This window comes from Parus major, chromosome 19, assembly GCF_001522545.3.
Source record: "Parus major isolate Abel chromosome 19, Parus_major1.1, whole genome shotgun sequence".
Lineage (NCBI taxonomy): Eukaryota > Metazoa > Chordata > Aves > Passeriformes > Paridae > Parus > Parus major.
Window position 1 is genome coordinate 8,625,857 of NC_031787.1, and position 24,508 is coordinate 8,650,364.

The 24,508-nt window shown below is 49.2% G+C and overlaps 1 protein-coding gene across 2 annotated transcripts; it reads right to left on the bottom strand.

Annotated features, from left to right (window-relative positions):
• Positions 1-586: 586 nt before the first annotated feature.
• Positions 587-23,548, bottom strand: HEATR6 (HEAT repeat containing 6). 2 transcript variants are annotated; one of them, XM_033518868.1, is made up of 20 exons: positions 23,447-23,548; positions 14,972-15,079; positions 14,455-14,595; positions 13,243-13,358; positions 12,751-12,865; positions 12,427-12,528; positions 11,906-12,043; positions 10,768-11,051; positions 10,298-10,475; positions 9,814-10,020; positions 9,086-9,185; positions 8,535-8,896; positions 7,545-7,667; positions 6,937-7,023; positions 6,013-6,147; positions 4,860-4,982; positions 3,698-3,822; positions 2,583-2,679; positions 2,024-2,228; positions 587-1,590 (listed from the first exon to the last, which is right to left on the bottom strand). In XM_033518868.1, exons 1-20 carry the CDS (start codon positions 23,531-23,533, stop codon positions 1,040-1,042), a joined length of 3,384 nt encoding a protein of 1,127 aa, XP_033374759.1. In that variant the 5' UTR covers positions 23,534-23,548; the 3' UTR covers positions 587-1,039. The 2 variants fall into 2 exon arrangements, with proteins under 2 accessions (XP_033374759.1, XP_015502299.1); XM_015646813.3 differs by lacking the exon at positions 23,447-23,548 and adding an exon at positions 15,728-15,847 and having other exon boundaries at positions 1,040-1,590.
• Between the last annotated feature and the right edge of the window lie 960 nt (positions 23,549-24,508).

Consider the following 24,508-nt stretch of genomic DNA (forward strand, 5'->3'; position numbering starts at 1 on the left):
CTCCATGACTCCAGGAAGTTTTGGATACTCTCAGCACTTGAGGCCTGCTGAAGCGGCAAGGGTGAAAGAACAAAGCAGATGAATTTTGTATCCCCCAGAGGTTTTACAACAGGCAGGGCTTGCCCTGAGCTCTGTTCAAACATCCAGCCCAGGGTTAGGACAGCAGGCACTTAACTCTGAGAGCTCCAGAGCCCGGCTCATTCCTGGACATGCTGATTTGCCCCCAGCAACATCAGAGAGCTCAGTGCTCCCCTGGCTATCAGCAGAGTAAGCACTGAGCAAACACAGAGTAAGTAACACCAGAGGGGAGGAATGGAAGGGGACAGAACTCCAGAACCAGAAACAAGTCCATGTGCTGTTAGAACATCCCTGCACCTCCCATAGACGTGCTTGGAGAGCCAAAATTCCAGCCTTGGAGAAGCTACTTTGAACTTTCTGGCTTATGCAGCACAGTACCATCCATCTGGAAATGAGGAATTTTGGTTTTTTTGGAAGACAGGATGAGTGGAGGCAGCAGGGAGGCACAGGCCAGGTGTACAACACCGGGAACACAGACAGGTAAAGGCAAAGGGTGTTTGCTCTAAGCTATTCTTCAAATATTGGCGTATTTGGGTTTATTGCAGGAACACAAGAGTGACAACATTTGCAGTGCTCTGAAAAACAAAATTCTTCCAACCCCCTGCTTTACAAACATGATTCTGGATCCTGCAGCAATAGAAACAAAATGCTTTGAGATAAGCTGAGGGAACAGGCAGCTTTATAAAACACACAGAGGAGGAAAAGGCGTTTGTTTTCCAAGTGGCGACGCTGTGACAGCAAAGTGCACAAACCAGCCCCAGGGAGGGCAACAGCAGAGTTCACCAAACACAACCTCAAAAAATAATAATATAAAAATTAAGTCCTAGAGGCATTATTAATTAAGTCTGAAATAAAGTATTTAGTCTCAGCAACAGGAAACTTTTCCTCCAGATGTCCTGTGCAAGGGAACACAGTCCGGTGCTTCCTGTGGAAGTTTTGGTCACTGAAATGGGCATTTCCTTCAAGCTTCTGTCAGCTCCGTGGCATTGGTGTGGTTTGTCAGGACATCCTCCAGGTACAGGGACACTCTCACCCTCGCCTTGCCCTGCAGCTCTCTCTCTATCCCACTGAGATGGTCGATGGCTCCCTGCAATCCTCTCTCCCTCTCCCCCAGGTCCGTGTGCACTCCTGCCTCGTTCTCCTCCCCCGAGGACCTCAGGTACTGCAGGACGTAGGGTTTGATGGCGTCCCCGTGGTCCCTGAGGCTGCCCCCGATGAGGGGCAGGTCTGTGCTCCTCGCCAGCTGCAGCAGGTGCAGCAGAGCCCGGCAGATCTGGGTCCTGAGGCTGGAGCTGTACTTGAACTCCAGGAAGTCCTCGGTGTCCTCGCTCCTCTGCAGAGCCACCACCAAGGCACTCCAGATTTGGCAGAACTGCTCCGTGGAGCCGTAGCATTCCCTCCTGCTGGGGATGGACAGGGCCATGGCTGACTTGATTCGCACTTTGAAGTTCTTGCAGGACTTGACTACAGAGGAAAGGGCACTGAAAGCTTGCGTGGCCCAAGGAGCCTCTCCTGAATGGAAAAAAAAACAACAAAAAAACCCCCCTTTTTTAATCAGCTAAAAAATGCAAAACTAAAAATGTCTCCTGAATATTTAATGGGCTGACATTGATTGAATTTATTGTGGTTTAAGTGAGAGAATCAGGGGTTATGAAATCAAATAGTAGTTAAAGCAGTTAATCTTCTGAAGTTTTACAAGAGGACACTTGGCACTTATTCACATCTATAATCCTAACCTCACACTCTTTCCTTGCATCCAGCTGAACTCAGCACTTACACCTGCACTGGCACTGGAAGGAGTCTGTTCCACTGGGAAGAGCCCTGGGACAGCAAGACTCAGCTTCATTGGCTTCCCCCCATCTTCTCCACCCCACTGGCACCAGAGGTGATCTGATGAGCCCCACAAGTGCTGAGGCAGCCCCGAGGCAGGGGAGCAGGCTCTCACCGAGAGGCAGGGCAGGGTTCTTGAACACGTTCCCCAGCGCGTAGCACGCGTTCCAGCGCACCTTCATGGTGGCCTCACTGCCCACCGTGGCAATCAGGGCCTGCAGGGACTCCTTGATGGCCTCCCTGAACCTGGGGTTGGCCACGTGGCAGGGCTGCAGGAAATGGAGCACATTCCCAAGGGCACGGACAGCGTTGCTCTTCACCTGGAACACACAGAAACCTCTCAAGTTTTCGGGCTGTTGGCAGGTTTGATTTCAGGCCTGCTGAGAAATCATCTCAGAGCCAGCAAGGAGCACACTGTGTCTTCCTGAATGGCACCAGAAAGATCATTCTCTGCAAGTGACCACAAACCAAAACCCCTGCTCTGTGGAAAAGCCCAAATTCCCTGCAACTCAAACACCACAGGAAACCTCTGAGCACCAGCCCTCAGGGAAGGGTATGAGCTGCAGCTCCCCTCAAACGTTGGGGCAAAGAGACCTAAAGTAACTGGTGCCCTTTTCTTTTTTTAATGCAGGAGTTAACTGCACCAACTCCACCCTCCTTCCCCTCAGCCTTACCTTGTCTCTGTCCTTGGATGCTTCTGTTGCAGACCGTAGCAATTTCAGCAGCAGGAGATCAGAAAGTTCCTCCTGGAAGCTTTGTCCCAGGGTTTCCCTGGCAGGAGAATCACCCTGTGAACACCCAGCTCGTCTGCTCCATCCCCAAAGATGTGATACCACCCCTTATAAAGGCCCATGAACAAACAACCTTCACTCTTTAGAAGGCTAATATGTAAGGCAGACCTTTCTGCATGTGACCACTATGTTTATTAATTTAAAACCAAACTATCAATGCAAGAAAGCTGGTTAGCAATGGTTAAGTCTGTAATAAAAAACAGAGGGCAAGGAATTGTCCAGTGGTAATTCTGTGGCAGGAATATATGATAACTATTTTCCTGTTAAAAATGTAACAGTAGGTTGGGCTTCCCTCAGTCTCTGGCTTGAGGAAGGGTTAAATATTTATTAATTTTACTTCTGTGTTACATTGAAAGTAAAGGAACCATGTCATTACACCAAGCAACACACAAGAAATGGAAAAGTGAAAAGTTTTAAAGAGTTTCTCCTTAGAGTGACAGGACAAGAGGGAATAGCTTCAAACTGAGTGGGCTTAGATGAGGTATTAGAAAAAACCCTGTGAGGGTGCCCAGAGCAGCTGTGGCTGCCCCACCCCTGGAAGTGTCCAAGGCCAGGGTGGACAGGGCTTGGAGCACTCTGGGACAGTGGAAGGTGTCCCCAGATGGATACAGGATGCTTAAACAGTGTCACACACTGGCAGAAACACAGGCAGAGGGTGGTTAAAAAGAAGGATTCAAGCCAAATTTCAGCTTTTTTTGATGTTAAGTATCACAGAATCATTCCTTCCAGAAAACCCTTCCAGAGCACCGAGTCCCAGCTGTGCCTGATCCCCACTTTGTCCCCAGCCCAGAGCTCTGAGTGCCACACCCAGCCCTTCCTTGGACACCTGCAGGGATGGGCACTCCAAACCTCCCTGGGCAGCCTCTGCCAATGCCTGACCACCCTTTCCATGGAGAAATTCCTCCTCATGTCCAACCTGGAGCTCTCCTGGCACAGCCTGAGGCCGTGTCCTCTGGTCTGTGTGACACTTGGGGACAGGGGCAGGGTGTGCCACGTACATGTTGATGATCAGGGTGTCTGTGAGGTTGCCCAGGGACCAGGCTGCCTTGGCACGGACGTTGGGAGACTTGTCATGGAGGGAGTTCAGAATGGCATTTGCTGTGTCTGCCACAAACATCACATCCTGTCAAAGCAAAAACTGCTGCAAAGTTACAAAGTTCTCAAAACACAGGTGATTTCCTGACTAACACACTCTGTTTTTTCCAGGAAGAATGAGAGACCAGCTCTGATCATTTACTTTTCTAGGTGACACCTTTTAATGAGCTCATGGTGCTCTCTGCAGCTTTGCCTGACCTTTAATTAACAGTCCAAGCCTGAATGCTGACCAAGCCCACCACCCTTGGTAGCTGTTACTGAAAAGCTTCAACAGATGATTTAATTCTATCAGTGATTTAGTTACTTTGGATTTTAACATAATTACATGGACTGCCAACCTCATACTCATCAAATCCCACTCTTAAAGTAATTGCTTTTCCAAACTCCCTGTTGAGCTGCCTGTCTAATCTTCTCTTCTATGGCACATTACATGTGCCTATGGTAAAGGATTTTCTTTCAAAGTATTTTGGAATTAAACTCCAAAGTCAGCTACTGCATTTTTTTTTTTTTTTATTAAAATCATTCACTTAAAGGTTACATTGTAAAAACTAATCTTCCAGCTCAGCCAAGCTAAGATGATATTTGTAGAAAAAAACAGGGGTTTTTTTTCTCCAAATAAGCTTTATTTCTTAGTTTCAAGAAAAACTGAAGGCTTCACATTAAAAACCTGTTATAATCATAGAATCCTGAAGGTTGGAAAAGACCTCAAAGATCAAGTCCAACATTAAACTCCCCAGAGCACAGTACAGCTGTTCCCTTCATCCCAGCTCCCCCTCACCTCTTGCAGCTCCTCTGTGCCAACCTAACCACTCCAGATTCCATCCCTGAGAGCCTGGGAAGATCCTGACCTCTCTCCTTCTCCTCTCACTTCTGCTTCACCTTCCTTAAAGCTGCACTGATTCTGCTCTCACACACAAGGCAAGAGTGAGTCTGGAGCCAGTGAGGAAAACTATAAATACACTACAGGCCGAAAGTCAAGTGAATTAATTTCAAACAAATCTATGTTCCACATTCTTATGGTTCATTACCAACTGTCTCAGAAAAAGGGAATGGGCTGGCTCTGACCTGCCTGAGGCATGGGAAGAGGATGTAGACTCCCAGGGCACGAGCAGCAGCAGCTTTCACCAGGGGGTTCTCACTGTGGTTCAGGCCAAGCAGCAACGTGACACAGAGGATCTGCTGGTCAGCCTGCAATGAGGAGCAGCAGTGGCAACAGGGGGCTGAGGAGAGCTCTGTCCCACAGGGACACACAAATTCCCTAAAAGAGCCTCTATCTGAAGGAGCTTCCACTCAGAGCATGCTCTAGATAAAATGAATTGAGCCCACCCAGGGACCAGGAATGCTTCCAGCACACAGGATCTCACTGCTGTTGGGTAAGACCACAAAGAAAATCAAAGCATCAACTCTCATCCAAAGCAAAAGGAATGGCCCATCAGAGCTAACAGAGAGGATGGGTTGCTCTTGCCCTCCTTTCCTCTCTGCCCCTCATTAAGCAGGATGGGCAGGCAGGGTGAGCTCAGCCTGGGCAGGTTGTCAGTTCACCAGCCCATGACAAAAAGGTCAGAGTGGGCACTGACTTGACCCCACTTGGCCACAGGGACAGGAGAGGGGATGGGATCAAAGTACAGGGGGATGAAGTACACGCTGTACTTGGAGAATTCCAGAGATACTGCTGGACCAGCAATTCCTGGGCAAATGAGATCTGGCAGAGCACTCCCAGCGAGGGCACAGTGACACAGAAGGAGCTGCACAATGCAGGGGGGATCCACTGCCAAGGCTTTCATGTTTAAAAGCATATTTCATGTTGCAAAGGGAAAAAACCCACATGCAAATGGGTGCAAAACATCATGCCCTGGCTGTTGGCTCAGCTGGCTCTTCAAAGAATTAATCAGCAGAATAACAATCCCTCAGCCCTCCCTCATGCCATGAAATTCTTGTCCTCCATCTCCTGTGCAAGACTGCCAAGGCTGGGTATTCATGGCAGGGCCAAACAGTTGCTGTGACCCACAGTTTAATTGTTCTGACAGGCTAATTACTCCCAACATTGCCCTTTCCAGCCTTCAACAGTTACAGTGTTCAGGAAGAGACAAATACAATTTGAGAAGGTTTCTTTAGTTTTGCCTGATAAGTTTTACAAGGCTTTACACTACTGTAATCTGGTGGACAAGGAGAAAGCCTCAAAAGTAAAACCACCACGTTTAAAGGTGTGTTCTCATACCTGCAGGAGGCTGAAAGCCTCTGGTAAGATAGAGGACAGGGCATCACAGGCACTTGTCTGGAGAGTGGCATGGGGGGAGTTCTGCAGAGTGCCAGGTAAAGGGCCATTTAACATCATTGTCCAGAAGGTCACAACCTGCAGGAGAAGCAGCCAGGTTCATCTTTTAAACTCAGAAATTAAGCCTAAGCTCTTAAAGATGATTGTCATACCCTGAAATTTGAACTGCATTAAATAGCTGCAATCCCACTCCTGAATCCACACAGCTGAGTGTTTTCATTTGCCTGACAATTTACATTCATAGCAAACAACAGGAGCCTGATGCTACTGAACACATTTCCTGTCTTGTAGGCTCAAAACAGCATGAGCCAAAGAAATTTTTAAGCTTGTCTTCTGTTCACAGAAGGAAGACTTAAACAAGCCCATACTACTCAGTTTCTGCAAACTCAGCCAACAAACAGAGAATACATTTTTCTAAATTCACACATATTGTGGTTCTGGCCACTCTCTCTGAACTTGTGACCAGCCAGAAAATGTGGCTTGGCTCTTTAACAATGCAAATTCACCAAAATTCTGAAAGTTTTATGCAGCAGTAATGACACACAAAATCAGTACTGCTCTTCCAGCTCTCTGAGCTACAGCAGACTGCAAGAGTTGGAAAGAGGAGTGGCAAAGGCACAGGGTTAACATCATGTAAAAAGAAATAAACCCCAACACATCTGTCTGCAGACAAGGACAACTGCCAAATTACTGCAGGAAGTCTCCAGAAACTGTCCATACAGGTATCCATAAAGCTGCAGTCTGAGTCCCTTCCTGCTTCCCTGCAATCATTTATCTCATTATTATTTAATTATTATTTATCTGGCTGTGCCAGTGACTTTGCAGAGTCCAGGGAAGGAGCCCAGTGAGGTGGAATGTCACACTTACCACGCTGACAGGCACCCTCTCCTCAGGGGCAGTGGGGGAGTCAGGTTTGTGCTGCTGCAGGACACCCGTGCCCAGCTCCTCCAGAAGCTACAAAGAACAAAACACAAGGAGGTTTTCATCAGGGATGACTCAAGGACCAGGGAACTATAGAGCCTTAACCTAGGACTGCATCTACTCACCCAGGGAACAGAAATAAAAGATTCAGTACTGGTTTGGACTGTTCTGTCCCTACTAGTACTGAAATTACGAGGAAATTACTTTCCTACATAAAGTCTCCAGCAAGCACAGCGTAACAGACTACTGCACAAAGAGGAAATCTTTGGGTCACAGAGTCCAGACCCTGCAGCTGATGCTCAGTCAGGGAAGGACCAGTGTTGTAGTCCTTGCATTTCCCAGGCTTCCTGGTGACTCAGCAGAGCAACAAAATTCTGCTGAGACTTCAAGACTGGAAGCAGAAGGTGCACTTCTCAAAGTGTCAGGGTACTGCATTTCTACATCACACACACAGATGCTCTGAATATTCATCCCCACTCATCTGCATTTGCAAAGCACACAGACAGACAAAACTGACTTGGTAAAACAACGTTGAGGTGTCCTCCTGCTCTTACTTTGGCTCCATGAAGCTGGATGGATGGATCCATTTCTTCCATGCATCTGCAAGCCACCTCTCCAAGTTCTAGGAAATAGCTCTGAGCCATAGGGAAATAACCTTTCACAAGAAGAGCCAACACCTGAACACAGACAAAAGAAATTCCATTCAGCATTTTTTCCTTCTGTCTACCCAAAATACCCCAACTACACACTGAAATGATGTTAATGGGCTAATCAACCCTGGCACCATATACTGAACTCTGATGTAACAGATACACCTTGCAGCACAACTTCTGGAATACTAGAGATGATTAAAAACCTCTCTGTTCCATTATCTTGTTCAAAGAAGAGCCACAGAAGCACTATCAGGTAGCAAGACCATGAATTATTTACTGCAAGTCAGGGCTCCTGTAGCCAAAAAAACTAAGAGCAAGACATTCTGTACCTCCTGTAACACTGCTGCTGCCTCTTCTGAAGCTGGATTTAACAAATATTTAACAAATATTTAACAAATATTTCCAGAAAAAGAGTGAAACTTCTTGGGATGCATGTTACAAAATCTTACCCTTTGCTGTGGCTACATGAATTAAGACAGAGCTAAGCCTCAGCATCCACAGGTACTCCTTGAGTCACTCCACAGCTCCTTGCAGACTGTTCTCTGACTGCAGGGCTCTTTCCCACTGTTTTCCATCAAAACTTTAATTTAGATTCTGTATGGAGGAGTTTGCATGAGGAAGACTCCCAGTCTGCCAGCACACACCCCCAAAAATATTGAAAAAAATACTGAAGATAAATTATCACAGGCAGATGAACTTGCTGCAGCAGGTGTGCAGTGGGACAGTCATGCTGTGGCCATGGAATCAAAATGTTTGAGTCACAGCAGCTCAGTCCCACTGCACCAGCAAAGGCCTCAGCCTGAATCTCCCTGAGAAAGACGGGAGCAGAGGGAATCCACAAGTGAGGGAGGCAGCTGGATGTGAGCCAAGCTCCCTGTGAGTGTCTCCCACCTGCAGGGCCTCCAGCCGCAGGGGACACGGCTCGTAGACACTGGCCAGGGACGGGAAGTTGGCGTCGCTGTCGGAGCAGGAATCCTCCCTGGGCAGGGCGATGATGGAGACACACAGGCAGAGCAGCCAGCAGGGCTCTGCAGGGGCACACCCTGCTGGATTGTCCAGAGGGCTTTCCCCTGCCCAGGGCAGTGCTTTCCTCCACTGCTCACAGGAGCTGAAGCGCCGAGGGGTTGCGCTGCCGCTGCTGTTCAGCCCAGAGGAGCTGGGCTGCTGCAGAAGCAGCTGCACCTCTGGCAAAGGGGCCTGGACAGAAACTATTGCCCCCAACAATGTGAGGCTGGAAACTCGAACGTTAACATCTGCAAGAGACAAAGGGGGGAGAAAAAAAAGCAAATAAAACTCCATCAGAACCTCAGTGATGGCCCAGCATCCTCCCTCAGCAGTTTTCAGACAAGATAGATTGTAATTTATAAACATCCACTGCTACTGAATCATGAATTTATGGAGCACAGAGGAGGGGAGGAATATTACAGAGAGAGAATGCAAACCTTTGTGAGAGATGTAGGGCTTGATCTGGTTCCACACCCTGGTAAGCAGCCCAGGTTTCAATCGGCTGTAGGGTGCATTGGAAACCAAGTTTGCAAGGCACTGAAACACAGAGAAAGGTGCTGGTTACAATGTCAGCCTGCCTCCAACAGGTTTGTTTCTACATTTGGAATTTAGGTCACTCAGCTCATTATCTGAGGGCACCTGAAAAAAAAACACCTCAATTATCTGCTGTGTGAACACTGGATACAAACTTGGCTCCTAAGAGCAAGGATTTAACTACTGTGATGTGGCACAAAGACCAAGGAATTTTAATAGCCAGTGGAAGGATTGTCAATTTGGATTCCAGTTTTAAAGTCAATGTGAGTCTTCAGAATAATTTTATAGGTTCATTCAGCTCCAAAAACCAAAAAAATGCAGAAAAAAGGGAATTGTGCTGAAAAGAAACCCCAAGACTCTGGATGGAACTCTGAGGAACCTGGTCAAGTGGAATGTGTCCCTGTCCACAGCAGGGGACTGAAACAAAGTTATCTTTAAGGTCCCTTCCAACCCAAACCATTCTGTGATTCCATGATTCTGCAGGATGAGTCAGTCAATGAAATCCTGTGAGATGACAAAGGTCTGTTTCTCACCACCACCATCTCACTCCTCAACAGCAATTCTGTGCAATCTTTCTTCAGGACTCAATCTAGAGAACAGTGCCAGCCCTTGGGAGCACATTTGCAGGTACCTTGACTATCTGTGTCAGTGTCTGAGAGGAGGACTCTGCCACCAGGGCCAGCAGCAGGCAGCGGTGCAGCTCCCGGATACTGGAAGCAATGGTGACAGAGAAGGGAGTAAAAGCTCTCTTGTGGTCACTGGCATCTTCAGCCACAGAGAGGAACTGCTTGGAACCTTCCAGGAAGGCTGAGAGGACTTGAAGAGCACAGGCACGTGTCTGAAATGATAAAACATTTATGGTACCTTTTAACGCCTCCTTTGAGCAGGTGGAGAATTTTAAAATGCATGAAATCCTCTCCAGAAAGAGAAAATTCATCTCCAACTATCTTTTTTTCATAGCTTTAAGCAACACACAAACCAATCCTTTGTTTCCTTAGCCAATACTTCCTATTTATTTCTTGGGCATAGCCAAACACTTACTGAAGCCCAGAGAAGACAACTCCTAAGATTAATAGGGGAAACCAGAACAATTTTTGTTCTCAGAAGTGCCTCACCTTTGGAGAAGGGTCCTTTAGAGCAATAGTCATCAGGGACACAGACTGGGGGCTGCCAATACCAGGGGCATCAGGAACAAATGCTGACCAGTAGCCATAAAGAACTCTCTTTTCTATTGACTTTATAGTGGAGAGGAAACAGGCCAGAGCCCCTTGGCGAACATTGGCTTGGTAAGACCTTAAAAACAAACAAAAAGATTAATGAAAACAACAGTAACAAGGGATGGACTCCACCTCTTTCATGTGTATTAATCACTGGCTGTGAGAGGAAATCTTTTAGACCAAGAACAGGAAGAGGAAGAACAAATTTACTTCCAAACCAACACAAATTACTGCCTTCCAATTTTCTTGTATCATCTCATAAATCAAAATGGAAAGTGATTTCCTCAGCAGTTTTGATTAAGAACAAAGGATCACGTGGAAGTGTTGTATGGGCCCCATGTTTTTATGTTTATGTGCACAACAATCACCTCACTTTGCTCTGTATTCCACCTTCGGTGTCGGAATACTCGGACTCACTGCTGCTGATGAGTTTCCAGCCCGTGGGAGGTGAAGGCAGGGGATCCTTCCCAGCACACACATCCGATGCACGAGGCCGAGGATCTGCACCAGGGCTGTTCTGCACATCCCCCAAGTGCAATTTCAGCATGTCAGCTCCCAGCACTGACTCATTTCCTGCATCCCCTGAATCTTCTCTTCCTTCTTCCCCAAACTCTCCCTTCTTTTGTTTCCCTTTGCACTTTTTTCTTCGGCTCTAAGACAAAAAATTGATTTTTCTTAGTCAATACTTAACAAATATGTAAATGCAGCTACATGTCTCTGCAATACTCTACACACAGAAACAGTCACTCTTCAGCATCTGAGTTTTTAAGTTCTGCTAATTAGTAGCAACAGTCACAAAATTTCAGTAATACCTCGGTATAGCCTCAAAAACTAAGCTTTGGCTTCTTCATCAGTAAAACAAAATACATCCAAGAAAACTTTTAGCTAAAAATCATATTTCACACAAAAGTGATTAAAGAACAACACTAAATACTTCTGTAGTCCTTTTAGATTTACAGGAGGTAACACTAACTAACCTTTCTTTTCACCATCTAAAAAGAAACAAGTCAACATGACTAGATAACTTTATTTTCTCTAATGTCTTTCATATAATCAGTAATCCAAAGTATTTACAGAGTTAAAAAATAACCTGTAGAAGGATTAAGCAGAACAGATGAGGCAAGAAATCAGTCTTAAATGAACTTGACTTCCCTAAGAAAGAGTCAAACAATTGTGCAAGTGTTAGGAGAGAAAACGTGACTTATAAAATCAAAAGCTTTGGTGAGTTTGCACGCATCAATCCGGTGCTTGCAGGCCAGGAATTCTTGGCTATGGATGAATAATTGTTGCACAAAGCTTAACTGAGGAAAGCCAAACCCTGCAGAGCCATTTGTTCGTGCCACCTGAGTTCCCAAAGCAATTTTACTCAGTGCAGAATTTATAACCAACACCTTTGAAGCAAAGAATTAGAAGTACATGCTCAGGTCATGAAGAGTCACCAATATCATGACAGGTAAGACACAATCACAACAAACAGGCTGGAGAATCAGGAGCAGCCCAGCTTACCCCTGTCTGCTTCGAGGTGGCTGGTTCTGACTGCTCCTGCTTGACAGGTGACCTTTTATCATACTGGGGTAAGGGAGCAGGGTACAGGGCTGTGGGCACCTCTATGCTCAGTCCTGGTAGCCCATGGAACATGCATTTCTGCAAAAGGAACACAAGTGTTAGCATTCTGTCCCTTTCTCATGCACAGATTTACTGTTATTCACTCAGGTGAATTCATGAAAGCTCAGTTGTGCTCCTTCCCCAGGTCCTGCCTCTCCCATGTACAAGGCTATGCAACTGAAATCCATCTTTGTCTAGAAGGATTTCAAGCAGGTCCAAAAAACCCCAAGCCTCCCATCTTCCTCTCACGTTCTGCTGTGGGAAGTGCAGTGAAGATGCTGTGAGAGAAACTCAATATTTTGTATCTCACACTCCATTTCCCCCCACACTCAGGCTTCTCTGCTCCCTCTTGCTCATCTTCCCCTGTTTCCCTGGAACCTCCCAGTGTCTGCCTCTTTCTCCAGGGAGATTTAAGGAGTTACCTTTAACACTGCCAGAAGAGCTCCAATTTGGTCAGTTTGCATCAGTTTCATCTTCCCACCATTGAGAAGCGACTGAACACCTTTCAGTGCACTTTGCAGTAACTGAAAACAAAAGAATGAATTACTTTTCCTTCCCAAAATCCTGAAGGTTTGCAGCTTTCAAGCAGCTTTCTAGGCAATTACAGTTTTGCTCAACTGAGACAGTAATTTGATAAATTATAGACTATTAAAGCAAAACCTCAATTGACAACATTCCAAATTCCATATATTCCAGCAGCACAATCTCCTAATTAGAGTATTTTAGACAATTAGACCCATACTTACCATGCAAAAAGTGATGTCATCCACATCAGCAGTTTTTGAAGACTGCAGAACACTTAGGAAAGTTTGAAAACAGACACTTCTATAGGACTCATCCAGGTATGGCTGTCCAGGGACACTAAAATTAGAGGAGGAGACACGAGGTTGGTTTGCAGTCTGTCCACAGGTTCATAAAGTTACACAAAGTCCCACTCAAGCCCTCTGCTGGCCTGCAGAGCCCAGATGATGGATGGATGGCTGACTGAAAGGGGCCAGCTCTACCATACAGAGGACAAAAGGAAACTTTCTGCATGAAAAACAAGACAGCACAACAGCTTTTCTTCCCTAAACTAATCCCTGCAACATTATTTGCTGGAAGACTGAGAGTTTATGGTTTCATGCACAAGTATCTTGGAATACTAAAGCTCTGAATTTCAAATTCATGCACCTACACCTTGCTGGCCCTGTGCTGGCAGATGTACACATTCTAACCCACCTGAAAAGGCCTGTACACACCTGAGACACAGGTTTGCCATGCTGCGCACAGCCGCTCTCCTGAGCTCCACGTCTGGCTGGGCAGGGTCACTGAACTGCAGCAGGAGCCCAGCCTTGCCCAGCAGATCTGGGAGATACTGAAAACAAACCACCAAAAGTCATTAGGGCTCAGTGCTCCTCCCTCAGCCTCCTGGCTCTTGTGTTTGGGGGCTAAACACCATGGGAGGTGGCTGGAGCCTGACTGGACACCAGGTGCCCACCAAAACTGCTCCTCAGATGGCCAGGGAGAGAAAACAGAAGGAAGGGCTCATGAGTTGAGACAAGGACAAGGAGAGGTCATTCAGTGATGAGCATCATGGGCAGAGAAGGCCTGACTAAGTGAAATTAGTTGAATTTATTACCAATCAAAAACCAAAGCACAATAATGACAAGTAAAACAAACCCTAAAATTTCTCAGCTGCAATTTCAGATTCCAGAGACAGATTTAGGTTTATAAAAAACAGCATGAAAACCTTAATTCCGTAAGTCCTTTTATTTTGTATTAAAAAAGGACAAGAGTTGAGCACAGTTGAGCTGAGTCCCAGTTTATGCTCTCCTCCCAGACATGAAGCTAAGCTAGGCACAACTGCTGCACCAAACTGCTGCCACTACACAGGCTACAAGCCCACACAAGCTGGCAGCTCCCAAACTGTGAGCATCACCACCCCATGCTCAGCCCAACAGCAGAGACTGCTTTGCAAGCTGCCACAAGCTGGTGACAGCAGGAGGATTCAGCATTTCAAACACTGTCAGCTGCAGCAACAAGGAGCTTCACACAGGATGGATACCCGAGAGCCTCTGCTTTGAAACGGCGCCGAGCTAAAGCCCTGGTCTGGTTACAGGATGGATTTCGGCATTCTCAGTGGAGCTTGTGGAGTTATGTGCAAGCTGAAGCTCCCCATGGTCCTCCTGCTGGTCTGCAAGCTATGCCTGTGCCCTTAGTTAATGGTGATCCCTACAGCTACAGCCTGCAGGTACAGAGTATTCCACATGGGAATAATAATTATTTATAAATACAACTGAAATTCAACTTTCCCATAAATATCAGCCACTATTTAAATGGGATCTAATCTTAGCATGAAAGGTAACACAATCTGAGAACTTTTTTATTTTTTCTGCCAGGAAAAAAAAAAATAAAGTAGAAACAGCAGTGGTGCAAATATTTTTGTTGTTTCTCTCTGTTTGTAAACTCACCTTCTGACACTTAGGTCCATTATTGTAAACAAGAGCTGCTAAGGCTTGAAGAATTTCAACATGTGTCCAGGAGCTGCACTGCCTCAGAGCAGAGATGCAGTAAGAGAGAAGGAAATTCAAGTTCTGCTCATCAACCATCACCTGTCATAACAGAAAAGGTCAAGATAAACATCATTTTGTACTGCTGCAGTCAGTAAACCCAGAGAAACTGGTCACAGATTCAGGTGATCTGGCTGTTAAAATCAGATACCAGCAGAGAGCACATCTGACAAGAAATGAATAAAAGTACAAGTGTCCTAAAACCAAGACTATTTCCCATGGTGAATCACTTCTGACTGAGAGGTGGTTTTATGAGGAACCATGCTAAAACCAGACCAGAGCCTCAGCTACCCAAAAACAAGTAATACAATGAAAATCCAAGAAACTCTGCCTGAAGGTTGGCTCCACAGTCCTGGCAAAAGATAGAGTTCCTCTGGTTTATTGAGGGACAGGAGAGACATGGCCAAACTCTTCCTACCTGATACCTGTTGAGTAAGTGATGAATAAGCTGACAGACTTTGCTGACAAGATGTTCTTGATCAAGGGGAACCAACTGACAGGCTTGGACAAGCACAGCACAAACATCCTGGAAGGCAAAGCCTGAGTTTATTATTTAGGGACTACAAAGAAAATAATAATGGCTCAAGAAAAATACCAAGATAGATCAAAGAACAGAAGAGCACTGTTCAAAAATCAATTCATTCCAAAGTGCAAAGTAAGCCTGCTTTGGAAATAAAATGAAGACAAAGCAGTGTAATAATGAAGTACTGTGTGTTGCCAATTAAGCAGCATCCATGCTGATCATCTAGTGTGCTCAGCTTTGAAGGGCTTACTTTAAGACTTAAAAATTTACTATTTTTCCAATATCAGACTATGAAAATTGCCTAGGGACACAGTCCCACCTATTGCTGTCAGCCACCGTATCTCCACGGGCAGCGCTTCGGCACAGGGCAGGAGGGCTCAGAGTCACCAAGGGGCCGGAGAAGGCCCGGGGGTGGGCAGAGGAGCGCGGGAGGTGTGCGGGACCATCCCCCGTCAGCAGCGGGGAACGCGGGGTGGAACCTGGGGCTCCTGCCTGGGGACACGGGGGTGGCACAGCGGGGAAACCACCCCTCGATGGCCCCACACGTGCGCTGCGAGACGGGCCCACCCGCGGCCGAGGCCGCCTCGTCCTCCTCCCCACGCGGACACATCCCCGGACTCCCCTCGGTGCCGGTGCCCCATCCCGCGGTACCTGCGGGCCGGGCGCGGCCGCGGGCTCGGGCCCGCAGCTCTCCGAGATGAGCTGGTCGAAGAGCAGGTGCAGCTCCGTGCGGCGGCTGCCGTCGGGCCGGGCCCGCAGCGCGGCGAGCCGCGCCAGGCAGCGCCGCAGCGACCCGGCCGGGCCCGGCTCCGCCGCCGCCATGGCCGCGCCCCGCCCCGCCCCGCCGGCAGCCACAGCCCTTCCGGGGCGGCCGCGGCTACGGCGGCCCGGCGGGGCCAGCGCCGCTGAGGGACGGGCAGCGCCCGCGGCAGGGGGCGGTGCCCGCCCGCCTGTGGCACTGCCCGGACAGGGAACAACAGCGAGTGTTCAACCGCAGAGCCACCGGGCTGGGAAAGCCCCTCGAGACCGAGCCCTGCCACCAAGTGCCACGTCCGAGCGACATTTAAATCCCCTCAGGGACGGGGACTGCGCCTGTTCCATGAAGAACTTTTCCCGGTGTCCGATCTGGACCTGTGGTGGCGCGGAGGATGCGATGGCTGTAACCCAAAAGCAGGGCTGCTGCTGTCCCACAGCCCTGTCCCAGCTCTGCCCTAGCCCGTTCAGACCAGACACAGGACGCTGTGCCATCGTACAGCTCTGGGGACACCGGGACCAGCGGCTGTGGACAGGAACTCGCTCCCCTTAAGGGATCCCGCTGGGATCTGCACCTCACCAGTATTAACATCTCACTGAGGGGTAACATCAAATTAACAGCTGGGCTCCCACCGGCCCTGTGAACGGGATCAGGGGAGAGCAGCCAGGGACTGGAAAGCCCTGTGTGATGGGGACACTCACTCCAATGGGGCTCGGCCAAGTGTTCCTGCCTCGCCGCACACGGACTGCTGCCAACCCACATCACCTGGGAAGGAACAGGGGGCTCCAGGGCCAGGACACTGCCTTTTCCTTTCATGTCACATCAAGGCAAAGCCTTACTTCTGGTTTACCTTCCTTCCATTTCCTTATCACACTTACCATCCCAAGAAAAGTACGTTCTGTGCCACCAGTGCTGTGGCCTTACTGTCCTTCTGTGCCCTGGGCTGGTTCTGGGAATTGCTTTGCTCCTTCCCTTTATCGTGCCATTTATCCTCTGCTGTTTGTTCCCTCAAAGTCCCTAAAGGCTGCTGAGGCAGTGTCCTAGGGTGACAGAGAAACACAGTGCAGAGACAGCCCCAGGCATGTTATTATTGTGCAGGGATGATATTCATAGAATGACAGAATATCCTGAGTTGGAAGGGACCCACCAGGATCATCAGAGTCCTGAGAGATTTTATTGAGCTTTGTGCCAGCCCAGCCTGGACATTGCTCCAGGGGGAGCAGCTGCTGAGAGCCTGTGAATGCTGTGGGAGGCAGTGGGGAAAAGTGATGTGGCCACCTTCACTACTGAGTTGAGATTTCAAACCCAGGAATGTCAGCGTTGCCTTCCCAACTTCTCTACTATGCATAAATTCTTACCAAACCCACACTCGAGGACCTTTTTCAGTTTTGTTTCTTTTGTCACCATTTTATTTTGTGGTTTATTATTTTAAAAACTTCTTAATACATATTTAAAGCTCTTTCTTTCTTCTTTTCCTCCTTTGTTGTTTTTTTTTTAATGGTGCTGAAATGAGCATTCTGACAGTAGCCCCTGCTTTGTTAGGCCCAAATAAATCCATGACTGACAGTGTCCCATGAGTTGTAAAGCAACAACACCAGCTGAGAGCTGGGTAAGGACACTGTGGGTTTGGGGAATAACTCCACTGAAGCCAGTGATGTTACACCAAAACACATTTTGCCAGTGCTTGGCAATATTCCGGGTTTAATCACCCCTCCAAATCCCCCAACTGCAGCATTCAGCAGTGACCAGCAGGGAAAACAGCACAAGTCCTCCAGTGTTAAACGTGTGCTGCTACTATCATGCAAATCCATCTGGTTCAGCAGCTCTAAGCAGACTTCAAAGGACAGAGAAGTCATTAGAATCACAGTTCAAAGAAAAAAGTGAGCAGCTGGTCTAGGCCATCTGGTAGGGGACATAAAATGGTCTCTTTCTTCTCCAGTCAGTCTATGAAATTTTCATTACTTGTAGGAACATCTTCCAACATTAACCAACATCATATTGTTAAAAACATAAGTCTTAATAAATCATCAAAACTGATGTCTTAGGGAAGCAAGGAAGCTGCAGTCTGCTGGGGTCTTCCCTCCGCAGTAAGACACCAGGCTGTAATTACAATTTTAAGTGGATATTTTCAAAGCAAATTAGTGGGAATTAGATTCCTCAGCTCCTTCGAAGGCCTCAGGGAAGAATATGGACAGGGTGGTTTCCCTAGGCTGCAGAGGAATCTCCTTTTCTATTGATTTCAGGAGCCACTTCTGGCTTAAAAATGTGGAGAAAGTGTCTTCCCTGGGCTGCATGCTTGGGCTGCATCCCAGTAGCTGGGATGGGGGCCCACCCCAGGACACCTAAGCCCCAGAAAGACCAGGGGATATTTAAATAACACCCCAAATCCCTGTACCCCCAGCAGACACCCCATCCAAGAGGAATTTTGGCTCTGGTGAGGTGAGCAGAGCTCAACAGAATCCCTGCATTAGCTGCTGTAATCTCAGGGTCCCCTGGAGCTCCTGGAAATTGATATTCCTGTTGAATATATGGATGACTTCCTTGAAATTCAGGCAAGTGGTTTGAAAATGCAGGAATAGTGACATCTGCCACGGGGAAGCCAAACTGAACAGGAGCCACAGGAGAGCTCCAGGATGCGGCAGGGACCTGCTGAGCCTGAAAACACAGTGACCTGGGGCTGCTGCAGCTCTCCTGGCCTCCTCCTTGCTTCTCCCTCACCAGCTGTGTCCTTTCTCCAAAAGGACAAACTGGAGAGTTCATTTCAATCTGATCCCTCTGGGAGCACAACTGGCCCAAAACTCAGCAGGCAATTTCAAGGGTTTCAAGCCCAGACTTTCCAAGATGCCTGTTTTCATTAATTCTGCCTTTACTCCTCTTTTCTGCGACTGTCCAAATTAGTACTGACTTTTCACTTCCTACCAGCAGGATTTCAAAGCACATGGGAAACACCTGAATGTAGAAAAATCCCATTCCTGTGATGTATCCCAGGGAGCTCCAGGGGTACCCACAAAGGTGCATATGCCTGGCATCCCATCCCTGGCAAGGGGATTCAGCCGGTGCCTGTGCCCACACCAGCTCCACATTTCCCTCTCCAAAGGTATGCACAAATTCAGGCCTGGTGCTTAGCTGGGTGTCTCCCACTGCCTTCCTGGCTGTTTTCCCAAGCTTTGGGCCAGCTGACAGGACAAACAGCACTGGCTCCAGCCTTGTTTGCTACTGAACAACAGACACAAATACTTGAAATACTTTCCTAATCTCATTTTCTCATGCAAACAACTTCTGGGATGTCAGGGATGTTAATCCAAGGCAGCAGCAGCAGAGATGAGACATGCAGTGTGGTGAGCAAAGAACCCAGCCAGGAAGCATTCACAGCCCCTGAAGCCTCCCCACATGGCCCCATCAGAGGAAGGTGCTCTGTGCTCACACCCACCCCAGCCTGGCCCCCTCACCTGGGTGCAGGTGCCCTGCTGACTTGGGCAGTGAGGGCAATTCCCTCCTGCAATGAGGGCCATGGAAATTCCTTACACATGGAAACATCCATGGCCTGGGGTCACCAGCCCTCCTGAGAAGGGGGCTGAGGATTGCAAAGCAGCTCCTCCTGGAAGAACTGCTGGCTTTACTCAACTGTGTGCTGGGACTGCAGTTGCATCTGGTGAGATTTTGGAAGTCCTGCTACTGCCTTCCTCTTGCACTTCTCTCCTGGGCTTAGCTCCCCAGAGCTGGCAGAGGCCAAGACGTTTCCATGTCTGCCTTCCCCAGGAGATGCTGGGGACCCAGGGGACACTGCTGAAGCCTGGCTGGGGGCAGCACAACCTCCAAACACCTCCCCCTCTGTACAAAATAGTGCAGACCTGCTTTTTTAGTTTACACCCAAATCTGTTTTCATCAGTTGTGTGTTTACAGAAGAGAGGCATTTAATTCAAACAGAAAAACGACTTGCCCAACCTGTGAGGGGTGCAGAAGCAGGGGCTGCCATTGTTACTGGGGGCTGGATCCCCAGGAAGCTCCAGGAGCCCTTGGGAAGCAGCTGCCAGTGGAGCAGGGAGCACGGGACCCAGAGCTGCAGTGACCTGCTGGGAGCTGGAGCACACTCTGCTAGCACCCTGCCAGGGATGCACACCAAACATGAGCTAATCCGGACAAAAATAGGAGTGAAATCATAATTCAGATGCATAATTCATGTGCATAATTTTTCTTGCTGTATATTCTCCCGGGATGTATTCTAGAAACTGCTTTCTTTCCCCTCCCTTCCCTGCTCCCGTCCTTCCAAAAAGTGCCGTAGATGCAAATCATTGGAGGCAGCAAGAGGTAGTAGCTTTACTGGGTTACTAAATAAATGCTAAATTTGTCTGAATTTCTAGCCTACATCTTGGCAAGTGATGCAGATTGAAGCTGGTGTAGAGACATGCAGCCTTGTGATAATCACAGGATTTTAATTACTTTCATTGTGAGCCCTGGCTACTGATTGTATCTACACAGAAAACTGTAACAGTTTGCACTTGCAAATGCTAAAAATGTTAAACAATAATGGCAATTAAGAGATAATTATAGTTATTTTGAAGCGATGATTGTAGTTAAGACTCCAAGAAGACATCCCAAACGAGCAGGAAGCGTTGCCCTGTTTACTGCACAGGCATCAAGCTGCTTTTTCTACTATGTGAGATCCACCAGATTTAATTGCTTAATGATTTTCTATAAAATATTTAAGTACCACAGTATCTTTAGCCAGCTCAAGCTCTGCCTGAACTGCATGTGTCAGTCTTACTGAGGACAAGAGGCAGTGGCTAAGCCCTGGTCTGGCACCCGCTTGCTGAGTCACCCAAAGCTTTTCTTCTCTTGATGACAGCACAGGAAAGCTCCAGGGGCTCCCCACCAGCACCCCTGGGTGGGCACCCTTCTGGAAGAGGTTGCATGGGTGCCATCCCTCAGTCTCCCTGCAAGCTGCTGGGAGGGAGCCCATGCAACGTGGGTCAGCGTTTCTTCCACCTGGGCTGAGCCACAGAAGAGCAGATGCTTTTGGCCAGGTCACTTTGAACCCTCTGAAAAAGCAAGACTTTGAAACCGAGCTTTAGGAAGAGGTTGTGTCCTTGTCGGAGTGTTCTGGGCTTTCCTCAACAACAACAAAGGCATTTATTTTTTTCCAGAGCCATGTTCTGGGCCGGGTGCCAGCCGGCTGTGTGCAGGCTGCGGCGAGGCCCAGCCTGGCTCCGTGTCAGCCCCCGGCCTTCCCCGCCGGAGCGGCCCCGGCAGCCGGGCAGGCAGCAGGCGAGCAGCGGGAATCTGCACAAGATCACACCCCAAACCTGTAATCAAACCCCGCAGGGAGAGGGAGCCCTGGAAGAAGGGATTTCCATCCCTCTGACTCAGCTTAGGCAGCATGGGGCTAAGGCTGGGGTCACACACGCCTGGCTCCACCTGCCAGTAAACCCCGGGGAAGCCTTTCTGCAGTGCCCTGCTCACCCCGGCCAGGGCAAGACGTGGGAAAAGCTCTTCCCGAGGGCCTTAGTGCAGCGTGACAGGCAGTGGGAGCACATGTCCAGCTCTGCAGATTCCAGCCCCTCCGAGGTTGTGTGGGACTGGGCTGCAGGAACAAAGGGCGTCTTTCACTGGCTCATCCCTCACAGGGCCGCCGAGGCAAATTCCTGGGATGCTTTTATGGGCTGCTACCAATGCACAGGCAGAGCTGGATTCCCAACAACCTCCTCCCCCTGAAAGCACTTCATTCACACCCTGGCTGGAAGGATGTGAAAGAAAAGGCCAAGCACATGGTTAAATGCAAGGGGGCCCGAATGCAGGGGGGTCAGAGCTCCCAGCTCTGCCCCGGGCTGGGAGCGAGGGCACAGAGCCCAGGGGTCTGGACAAGCAGCCGAGCTGCAGCCAGGCTGCTCCGCAACGGCCATAAATCATGGGAGAGGCGTGAGCAAGGGAGGGAACAAAGGACATGGAGACATGCCATGGCATCTGGCAGGGAAAGGACCGCGGCGGCTGCACCAGAGGATGGCGTCTGAGGAAAGCCTCTGAGTCAGCCCAAGAGGGTCCCGGCCCCAGGGACAAGAGCAGGCCCTGCTCTGCCTCTCCCCAGCCCACCCCTGTCAGCATGGGGCATGTGGGGAGAGGGGACACGGGATCGTGACCCTCCCTCACCCATGGCCCCACAGCACTCCTGGGATGCCCCTCCAGTACTGCCCTGGCCCAGTGCTGATTTTTCCATCAGGCTACAAGGAGCTCTTGGTTTTGAGTCCCCAGCACTAGGATGGAACGACGTGGCCTGCAAAGGCCACTACGGCAGCCTGATTCCACAGTAGGGAACATGCTGCACCAGGACTCAATAAAGCTGGTCCTCAAGCTTAACCCAGGGCCAAATCCTGCTGAGCAGCAGAGCAGAGCCTGGGGCTGCCCCAGGGGAAGGGACAGGGACTGGAGTGGGGTCTTCTTACCCCCTGTTCTGGGTGCTGAGCCCAGCGGTGCTCAGAGCACCTGCCACCGCTACCAGAAGGGCTGGCGAACGCACTGACCTGATGATAAGCAGTTATTTGTCTCATTGGTAATGAGTTATTACTCAGCCTCAGCTAGATACTGCCTTAAGCAAGGTAACATCTGATCGTCTTTTAATAAACACAGTTGGCTCCTGCAAGGCTCCTGCAGCTCCTGTATCTAGAAAGTGCTCCAAGACACATGGCTTCTGCACAGACAGAGCTTCTGTGAGTCACTGTCTGGGAAAGGGTGTCAGGATCCTTGCTCAATAAAATAGAACAAAGGAGGGAAACTTTGGGTGGGCAGGGATGGCACAGCCCTGCTTCCTTTCCCTGTGTGCCACTGTCCTCAGGATTTACCCAGCAGAGGCTGCAAGTGAGATAAAAATGATTTCCATGTTCTCTCCCAGCACCACCACCACCTGCAAAAGCACTGGGAGAAGGAACAGGTCCGTTGGGTACTGGGTTTTCCAGCCACATGCTCTGCTTCCACGTGCCTGGAGCACAACACTGCAATGGCAATACTGCAGGCTGCTTGGGAGAGGACAGCCCTGACCTGCAGCCTGGGTGTTCCCACAGGAGCAACGTGCAACTCCCAGGCCTGTGCTGCCACTTGTCCCTTTCTAGAGTCCCAGGTGGTCACAGAGAAAGGGAAGAACATGGTGCCAGGCAGGGAGCAAGGCTGCCTGCTGCTGGACTGACACCTTCTCCCACGGCTTTACACAAAGTTCACTGCAAAGAGTGAATCCCAGGCAGTGTTTAGTAGTGATACCCACGGAGCACAGCTGCCCAAGCCCAGCCCCTCTGCTCTCCAGTGCCACACAGCCCTGCTTTTGTAAGGCACTTCCACATCTGGAAGAAATACTCACCCTGAGGAATTGAATGACTTGGCTGGTAAGAGAGAAAACAATGTGACACTCACCAGCCACCAACTGCAGCGTTGCCTGCAGCAAATGCACATCTGCAAGCACATCTGCAGGCAGAGCCCACAGCAGCAGCCTCGGACTTCCCTGCACCCAGGCACTTTCTGAGCACTTGTGAGGCAGGACAACATAAACTGAGTTTACATTTCAATGGCAATTTTTTCCCAAACACATCTGGAAGCAGTTTCTTTCTCCAGATGATCCCCTTGCAGATACATACCTTCCACTCCGTGTCCCAGATCCAGATGTTTCCAAACAGCTTGAAACTGAGCAGCCATCCTGGGAATGCCACTGGTTTCTCCAGCATGGAAACAGTTAATGCTCTGAGGCATCATCCAGGACACCTGTGCCTGGTGGAAACCGGAGACAAAGTGGAGCCAGCAATGGAAAAAGTCTAAGCCAAGGGCCTTGTCAGCTGCTGGGGAGAGGGAGGGGAGGGAAGTGGGACACACTTCCATGTTCAAACCACCCTCTGCTCTCCAATGTGTAGAGGGAAGCACTGTTCAAATTTAGGCAGTTTGTGTTTTCCAGGAGCCCAGTGCTACAAGGAAGATGGTTTAGGGGAAAGACTGCTCTGTTTCACTGCCCAGTTCCAGAAGACGTGAGCAACAGCTCCTCTTCCTCAGCCTGAAGCAGGACTCCTGCTGCCAGTGACATGTCCAAAGAAGCACCAAGCCCACTTTGTACTTGTGTGTGTAAGCTCCAAGGCACACCATCCCTCCAGCCCTGGCAGGGCCTCCCCATCTCACCAGAGACTGATTTCCAGCAGTATCCAGCCCCTGGACACCTGTCTGGAATGGGGGCTTTCCAGATGAAAGTCAGGCTGGAGAAGTGTTTCACCTGAGGTTTGGATCAGGAGCCTCCTGTACTGCAGCTGGGGATCAGGATCCAGATTCTCTGCCTTTTGCTTTGTTTGAGGCCCTGCTCACGGAGAGGGCTTGACTAGCCCAGCTGCATGTTTCCTTGGAGCCAGAGCATTAACCCAGCCCAAGCCAGGCCTGGAATGCAGAGCCCCAGCACAGCTCAGCTGGTGCTCAAGCCCAGCAATTCCACTTCCAGCTAAAAGGCTGGGACTACCAAGAAAAGAACATCACTGCCAGTTCCCCTAAAGTAGAAACCACCCCTCCTCCGGGGCACTGGCAGGTGCGGGTTGGAGCAGATGGCCCGTGTGTAACAGCCGTGCTGCTGCCTGGAGCGGCTCGGCTGAGTCACGCTGCTCACGCTGGTGTTACTGTGCCACAGCAGAGCTGTTACACTGCTGCACTTGGGAAGAGCCCACAGC

Bases quoted from the DNA above. Each gene is read 5' to 3' on its own strand.
- HEATR6 (XM_033518868.1), bottom strand. From the start codon at position 23,533: ATGCTGGAGAAACCAGTGGCATTCCCAGGATGGCTGCTCAGTTTCAAG. The intron at 12,044-12,426 runs GTAACTCCTTAA...TTCCTTTTGCAG, and splicing joins CTCTTCTGGCAGTGTTAAAG to AAATGCATGTTCCATGGGCT. The intron at 9,186-9,813 runs GTACCTGCAAAT...TCTGTGTTTCAG, and splicing joins CACTGACACAGATAGTCAAG to TGCCTTGCAAACTTGGTTTC.